The sequence below is a fragment of the Paramisgurnus dabryanus genome, chromosome 8 (assembly GCF_030506205.2).
Source record: "Paramisgurnus dabryanus chromosome 8, PD_genome_1.1, whole genome shotgun sequence".
Taxonomy (NCBI): Eukaryota; Metazoa; Chordata; class Actinopteri; order Cypriniformes; family Cobitidae; genus Paramisgurnus; species Paramisgurnus dabryanus.
Window position 1 is genome coordinate 18,990,869 of NC_133344.1, and position 7,930 is coordinate 18,998,798.

At 36.1% G+C, this 7,930-nt stretch overlaps 2 protein-coding genes across 2 annotated transcripts; one reads left to right on the forward strand and one right to left on the reverse strand.

Moving 5' to 3' along the window:
- Positions 1–94: 94 nt before the first annotated feature.
- On the reverse strand, positions 95–3,737 carry tex26 (testis expressed 26). Its single transcript, XM_065279941.1, has 7 exons — positions 3,511–3,737; positions 1,995–2,090; positions 1,733–1,892; positions 1,246–1,402; positions 932–1,108; positions 513–656; positions 95–307 (listed from the first exon to the last, which is right to left on the reverse strand). The coding sequence occupies exons 1-7, from the start codon at positions 3,735–3,737 to the stop codon at positions 174–176; spliced, it is 1,095 nt and encodes a 364-aa protein (XP_065136013.1). The 3' UTR covers positions 95–173.
- Positions 3,530–6,537, forward strand: hmgb1b (high mobility group box 1b). The gene is made up of 5 exons (XM_065280859.2): positions 3,530–3,687; positions 5,144–5,299; positions 5,419–5,564; positions 5,657–5,831; positions 5,962–6,537. Exons 2-5 carry the CDS (start codon positions 5,153–5,155, stop codon positions 6,085–6,087), a joined length of 594 nt encoding a protein of 197 aa, XP_065136931.1. The 5' UTR covers positions 3,530–3,687; positions 5,144–5,152; the 3' UTR covers positions 6,088–6,537.
- The last annotated feature ends 1,393 nt before the right edge of the window (positions 6,538–7,930 follow it).

Consider the following 7,930-nt stretch of genomic DNA (forward strand, 5'->3'; position numbering starts at 1 on the left):
CAATACTTATACTGACCTTTAAAAATATATTAGTGAGGACTTACATTATTAAACTTAAAGCATAACATGATTTGTCAATTTAAGAGCTGTTGTACAGAGGGCCACATAAAATAAAGTATCACCACACCAGTAACCACCAATCTATGTAGCTTTTGTGGTTCAAAATGTGATCTTTATAAAGGCCCAGGCCATGCTGACATCCTTTCTAGTGTGCGAGGGGCTTGCGGGAGTATTTCCTGTTTTTTCACCCTCCATTCATGAGCAGAGGAGCTAGCTATTTGCATCAATGTCTTCACATCTTTGATTCCTGCAGAGATATCAGATAAACACAAAATATGTTACAAAATAGTACTTATGTTTTCCTTACTTTACCTAAACTTTATTACAGACCAATTTTTTTACATAATACAATACATTATAGTACAACACTATACAATGCATAAATTCAATACAGACAATATAAAAGTATAAAAGATATTACAGTTGCAGGAGTAGCACAAAAAAAACCTCACCTTTCTCAGATGCAGGTTGCTTACAAAACTGTTTTGAATTGAGCACTGAGACATCTGCATGTTGGCTTCCAAAATGTGTATTGTAAGTGGTCTGCTGTTTACAGATTCTTTGGTTATTGATGTCACTGTGAAACAGTGTGGGGACTAAGATGTACAGACAATGGGTTATTCTTTCAAGCATGTATGTATAGCTATACTAGTACAGTAACTTGTTTTATGTACAGTATTTATAAAGAGTGCCTCTTATAACTCTTTAACACTTGTAATGAAATTATACATTTGTAACTCATTCATACTGATCTGTCTGGAGTATCTAGGCAACCCCTTCGTGTTTGCATTGTGTCTAAGGGTACCAACAGAAATGGTTAAATATATCAAATGTCAAATTAAAGTATAAAGACACATAAATTGAAACTTACCAATACCCCTCACTGCAACACCATGCAGCTTGTTACATCCGTAGCGAGAATTGTTCCCCAATAGCTCAGGTTTCAGAATAGGTTGCCAATAGTTGTGTCTCATTTCGGTCTGGGTATCGTAATGATCAGGATGACTACGGATTGAAGGTGCATGGATTATACGGTTCTTTATAATCCCTGTGAGCCAGACAGATTATATATGAGTGTAAAAAATATTATATTAAATATAATTATACAATTGTCCCATCTTTTGAACCATAATATTTTTGTCTTTGTCTATATAAAAGTTAATATTCTTGTTTCAGGACTTTCACCTTGGGGTAGTCCAAGAAAATCTACCCTGTATGTGGACCTGTACTGGGCACTCAGAGCTTTTTGTACATCCTGCTCAGTCAATTGCCTTGAATACGGTGAACTGCTATCAGCAAGGCTTTTCAACTGATCGGTAGAATAGCCCCATACCATAAATGCCTTGGTTTCAAAGAGAAAAGTATGTTACATTTTTACTGATAACACATAATTCACATTTCAGCCAATAATTAAACGTTCTCAGGGTAAAATAAATAATAAGCATTTAGTTTAATGTTTTAAAAACATGCTGGCTTGTTTCAACCCATGGTTCAGAAAAAAGGTTCTGAAACTATTTTTGCTTCTCCAAAGAACCCTTTAAGTCAAAGGTGTTGGGTAAAATTTGAACATTCTAGGTTGAATTAAACCAACGGATGGGTTTGTTCATATTTCATCCAACTTGAGTTAAATCAACCCAGCATTCCAACTATATATTAGTCGTTACAAGCATGCCTGGCTTGGATGTGGGTTGTTTCTTCTGTATCCAGATGCTGTGGCAGATCTTATGCAGTCACTCTTTGCTACCGGCCTCCAGCAGAATTCTTCACTATATGCAGTTGTACCCACAGGATGACCCAATGCATAGTTTCTATAGATCTTGGATGTTTTTGGTCTTTTATTTTAAACAAAAGCAATGATGATCCTTACATGTGTGGCATCTTTTGCATTCTGTATTTACAGTTTTGCATATTTGCAATCTCTATGGTGCACTTACCTTAAAACTGGAGTAGAGGAGATAGGTCTATAGACGAAATCTCGTTTATGTGATGTCTCATAAGTTTCCAATCTTTTATCTAGTTGAAAATGTAGCCTACAGTTAATAACCAATATATTAATCGCTCATAAGCAAAACGTCAATTCAACTTCATTTGAATAAAAATTGAATAATCTAACCATAATTTGCCATGGCTGTCTTGACCATACAAGAAATTATCTAAATCTTTTATTCCAGACAACAAGAAAGCGTCCAGGTTATCAGCACGTCTCACTTTCTGCGCTTCTCAAACACTGCGCGTGCACGCTGTTCACAAAGAAGCTCTGTCGTTTAGCGCGTCCGTATTGGAAATCGGCTAACTTGTCCTGAATTATGACTGTTAAACGCTGTCAGACTTATTCTGATGCGATTAAAGTTGCTTTCAGCTCTGTATGGTCCAGTACAGATTAGTGCCAACCAATGTTATCTAAAAGTTTGTGTTGTTATAGGAAACTCACAACACCGGGAGCACGAGCGCTATTTGACGCTCAGAGGGGGTCTTTTCGCATGAACAGGGGCGCACGTGGATCCTTGAAAACTCGATGACTCTCGTCAAGTAGTTAAAATTTTTGAAAGCACAAAATTATGAAGGTAAGCTAGCTACAATACGTGGTATATGTTTTTCATATTTTAAAATATGATTTTGAGATATGCAAAATGAGGATTATAAATTATATAACGCTTTAATTCCAGGCTATACTACTGTATATTATTATTTAGGAAAGACAAAAGAAATTAATTTGCAACCTATAAGAATTATGGTCAGGAAGGAGTCGGATGTTTTAGGGGATAGCGCCGCTTAGTGGAAACATTATTTTGAGCATTTTTAGGATTAAATGGAAAAGCGACAACAATGACGTAATTTCTGAAAAGTCTTGAACAGAGAATTTTAGGAGAGTCCTGTATTGTATTATCTTCTCATATGATGGTTATGTGCAAAGCGTTTGCAGTTTTTTTTAAGAATCCTTTAGTGATTTATTATTGTTTATATTTTTCATTTATCATAGGCTTTTCTAGCAGTTTGTTGTAGAGATAATCTTGACGGGAGCAAATTTATTTTCTGATTTCGAAGGAATATTTGATCAGGATTTTATTACATACTTTTAGCTCGAATTTGCTATTATAATTATAATCACAGACAGTTTATTATTATTATTATTATTATTATTATTATTATTATTTATGATATAATTATTGAGGTTTTTTTAGTTCTTTTCTTGTCTTCTTTCAGCAATTATAAACGTACAGTTGGGTATTGAAACCTTTAAAGACTTTTGGTTCAGTGCAACTATTCATTATGCATTGCAAAACATTTCAGCCACAATGGTGCGCTTACATGTAGTACAAAAAACGGTACCTAATATACTACAGTTGTATCAATGGGAGTTTTTTCATATTCACGCGCCTTTGAAAAAATATGACGTTTCACTGCAAAACATCCAACCACGCCTTGGCTCTCGTTCGGGCTATAGATCACCGGCAGCCAATCACGGACGCCCAAGACATGGTGGTAGCCAATAGGATTCGTGACTGTGTGCCGTGTTTCTCGTGAGCGGAGGGTTTCTGCACGCACTTGGAAGAGCGCGCATCGGTGTTATTGTACTTCAAACCCCCATTATCCAAAGGAAGCTGCAGATAGAGAAGGATTTCAGTGGTGAGTTTTGTCAAAATATCCTCATCACGCCCATAGTAAGCTATTAACATCGTATTTTGCAACACAATTTTCCATTGGTAGTTGCGTATTTGGTAAACGCAGAAAGCGACCCATCTTTGTCAGGGTCTATTCTTCAGTCAGTCAGTCAGTCAGTGCGCTTAGTTACTATAGTTAAAAGTCCTAGCTGGAAAAATGTAAAACAGCCATAATGTGATGTAAAAGACAATATTATACTAGTCTTTATTCACGTTTGCAGTAATATTTGTCAAATAGCCGTCCCAGCTAACGCAGTTAGCTTTTTGAGGTCTCAGCTAAAGCTGTTATTGTGCGAGTCAGTTAACGTTACGTGTGTGGCATTCTCTCATACTAAAATACCACCTCGGATATATTTATCCATCCTAAGGGAATTTCCTCGTCAATTTTGTGCATTTATATAAATGGTCACACATACCGGGACGTGTGGGGCCGTGTCTGTAATATAATATGGCTGGCTTGCAGAGAATATTCAGTGCGTTCAGCCCATGACTGGCGGGGGATGGAGACGGACAGTTTAACTAATGAAATAAAAATCCATTGCGGCTTGTTTGCATTGCTTTATCAACTTGTACGAAAGCCCAAATTGACAGTTTTAAGGAATGCTGGCGTTTTCCAAGTGAATTCGAGGGAGAAATATATATTTATTATGTTGGTTGTGTGACTGCGGATCTGGCTGGCAGACATAAAGGGAGAGAGCGAGAGGAAGCCATGTTGGCTCTGCTAGCTGTGCTCATGTGGCTCCAGTTGAACGGAGGACTAACGGGAGCGAAACTCCCATTGAAAAGCGCTTATAGTTACAGGCACTGTGTCCATACCGACCCACTTCTTCCATAGGGGAGGTGATAATACCAGAAAGCGGGCGAAAATACGGACGGAGTGCATTGATTTTGGGTCCTCGAAATTACCCAGGAATGTGGGAGGAGACAATTGAGGGGGACTTTCTCTCATGAAGACGGCTTTTTCAAAATGGAAGAAGAAATATTATTGTTTTACTGTTCATAAGGCGGGCCGTGTATAATAATATACGCCCGCTTTTGGTCAACGGCGCTATTAGGTCCAGTTTACATCCAATCATATATAAAAAGGGGTACAGACTGTAATGGGAATGTTTATTACATAGTCAAATATATATATATATTTTTTCGTGAAATGGAGGATGTCCTTGGCTTTCACCATGATCCCGAGGCAGTGCATTGTCCCATCTGTCAATTAATTCATCCATTCGCTGGATAATGTAATGTCCTTGGCTATTCACAGGACCATTTATTTGGCTATTTGGATTTTATCTTTAGGGATTTAGGGCACCGTTCCTCCTCTCGGTGCATAATAATGCCTGAAATTGCATTACAAATAAAATGTTCCCAAAAGCTCCCCAGATGAATGCAAATGTAATGTTATTGATTTTTTTTTTTTTTTTCAGAGAATAAAGATGGGTAAAGATCCAAAAAAGCCCAGAGGAAAGATGTCCTCTTATGCTTACTTTGTGCAAACGTGTCGTGAAGAACACAAAAAGAAGCACCCGGAGGCCTCTGTTAACTTTTCTGAATTTTCCAAGAAATGTTCAGAGCGATGGAAGGTATGTTATGTTCCTACTTTGAATAATTCACTTGTTTTTGGATTTTGTCTTCTTTTTTTGTGTGATTATTTTTAATAAAAGTAAAACTTTTTGATGCAGCATTTTCTCATTCTAAACAGACAATGTCTGCCAAAGAAAAGGGTAAGTTTGAGGACATGGCCAAACAAGATAAGGTTCGCTATGAGAGAGAGATGAAGAACTACATCCCACCTAAGGGTGAGAAGAAGAGGCGATTTAAGGATCCTAATGCACCCAAGAGACCACCGTATGTTTACAGAATAATTTTTGCCTTCCTTTTCTTGTTTCTCAGTTTTTTTATGTTTTGATTTTTAATGTGTATTTTTATGTCCTCTCAAGGTCAGCATTTTTCATTTTCTGTGGCGATTACCGCCCTAAAATTAAAGGTGAGAACCCAGGTCTGACCATTGGAGACATTGCCAAGAAGCTTGGAGAAATGTGGAACAGCTCATCTGCTGAGGTGAAGCAGCCATATGAGAAGAAAGCTGCAAAGCTTAAGGAGAAGTATGACAAGGTAATGAAGTCATGTTTTTTCTTTCTGTCCAATTAAGTGTCTTTAAACATGCTAATTAACCTTTAAAATCTCGTTTTAGTGATGCTAAATCTTGTCATTAACAATAAAAATGTGTGTATTTTTTCCGTAGGATATCGCAATATACCGCACAAAGGGAGTTGCAGGCTTGTCCAAAAAAGATGGTGCGGAAGATGATGACGAGGATGAAGACGAAGATGAGGAGGACGAAGACGACGACGAGGAAGACGATGAGTAGATTAGCCACTGATGGAGCCTAGGTTCTTGTTCATGCCATAAATTCAATTGTACGCGATTTACATCTTCAAACGTAATACAGCAGATACAAGAATTGTTAGGCTGTGTATATGTGACGTTTTTAAGATGTACAGTGTTATTCTCCTTTTGTAAAGTTAACACTATGTGTCTTCTGTTTTATAATTTTCTGTTTGTTAGTGGTAGATCTTGCCAGGAACAGTTTAAAGGTTATATGAAATTGATTAAACTGTTTTTTTTGTTTTTTAAAGGTGCATAGCACAATTATTTGGTTTATGTAGATCTGTAGTGCTCATATTAGTTTTTACAAATATTTTTCGTATTTGCCGTCATAAGGTCTTTAACTGTACTTTGAATACCACTCTAATTACAAGAATGCTTTGTTTGACATTCAAGAATGTGTCTGAAGTAAACATTTCTTTTTTTAAGAAAACTGTCCTGTTTTTTTCTTGAATGTAAACATGTCTACCTAACAAACTGATGAGTTAAATCAGGTGTGGCATCTAAAACATTCTGGGAGGGGGGTCCTCGAGGACCAGAAGATACATACATACAGTGACGTGCTGTGGCCAATGTGTGTAACTGCTGTACAGAAGCACCGTCCGATGACGTCATTTTTTTCACCCGAGGCTACTCTAAAATAGGAGTCGCCGCCAGCACAGCAATTACTCAAAGCATTGAGAAAATCTGATTGTTTTCGGCTTTGAGATTTACAAACACTAGGCCTAGGCAATACATCTGTTCAGCACAACTATGATTTCTATATTTTTTCATTTCTACTGCCAATTGCAAAACAAGGCAGTGTTTATTAAACCCTGATCCGTTGAAATCCTTTAATATGCTTGATATTATTTACTCATAATAATTAAATTGGTTGATAAAACCAAACTAGACCTTTATTTTGTAAAAGCTGACACACTTTTCTGCTTTTAGGCTAAATGTTGCAACAGGCTCATGTGCACTGTACCATATTGCCTTTACAGTACACAAGTCTCTGGATGTATTTGAAACTCTGAATATTTATTCCATAGCATTTATGTTAAGATCTGAGAAGTTTAATGCTTGTCTCATTGAAATCACCATGTTAACTAACAGACAAAAAGTAATGAGTTGGCATGTGTCTGTAATAATAATTACAAACACAAATAATTAATATTCCTTACAATTAGGCTACTCATTCATTTATTTTAGTGTTTTCAGTGGTTGTCTGGTAACTATTAACAGATTCTCTCTATTCACCTTTTGCTGGCATCCTCTGAATTCAACTGGGATAAAATAAGAGCAAAAGGTCATTTGGCTGCCATATGAGTTGGTGAAAACCATAGTGAAAACATAGACTATTGTCACTTCACATCAAATGTAGATAGACCAAATACAAAATAGCTTTAGACTTTATAAACATGATTTTATTAATCTAAATCAACCATTAAATTGAGAATAGAGTGGAAGTATGTGAAAATAATAAAAGGCTAAGTTAAAATGATATTTTCTTAAGTATTTAGTGCTTGTATAATACAGGCCAATTGTTGTGTTTTATAGGACTACTTATAGGTATATTTTTATACGTAGCCTATGTTTGTTTATATATATCCTATGTTTGTTTATATATATCATACAAATTATATTTCAATTTTGCAAAAAAGTTCTTGTTTGTTCTTAAATATTATTCAGATATTATATTTTTGATATTTGTACTTTTAACTTTATGTCTTTATTACATTTCTAATTATTAACAATATCATTATGTTTAGCATATCTTGAGATATAAGATATTTTTATATTCAAAAAATAGTTTTGGGTTTGCCGTCGGAGAGGCGGCATTTCTC

Bases quoted from the DNA above. Each gene is read 5' to 3' on its own strand.
- tex26 (XM_065279941.1), bottom strand. From the start codon at position 3,737: ATGTTAATAGCTTACTATGGGCGTGATGAGGATATTTTGACAAAACTC. The intron at 2,091-3,510 runs GTGATCTATAGC...TATTAACTGTAG, and splicing joins GCGTCCGTGATTGGCTGCCG to GCTACATTTTCAACTAGATA. The intron at 657-931 runs GTAAGTTTCAAT...TGTACATCTTAG, and splicing joins TGTTGCAGTGAGGGGTATTG to TCCCCACACTGTTTCACAGT.
- hmgb1b (XM_065280859.2), top strand. From the start codon at position 5,153: ATGGGTAAAGATCCAAAAAAGCCCAGAGGAAAGATGTCCTCTTATGCT. The intron at 5,565-5,656 runs GTATGTTTACAG...TGTCCTCTCAAG, and splicing joins AATGCACCCAAGAGACCACC to GTCAGCATTTTTCATTTTCT. The intron at 5,832-5,961 runs GTAATGAAGTCA...TTTTTTCCGTAG, and splicing joins TTAAGGAGAAGTATGACAAG to GATATCGCAATATACCGCAC.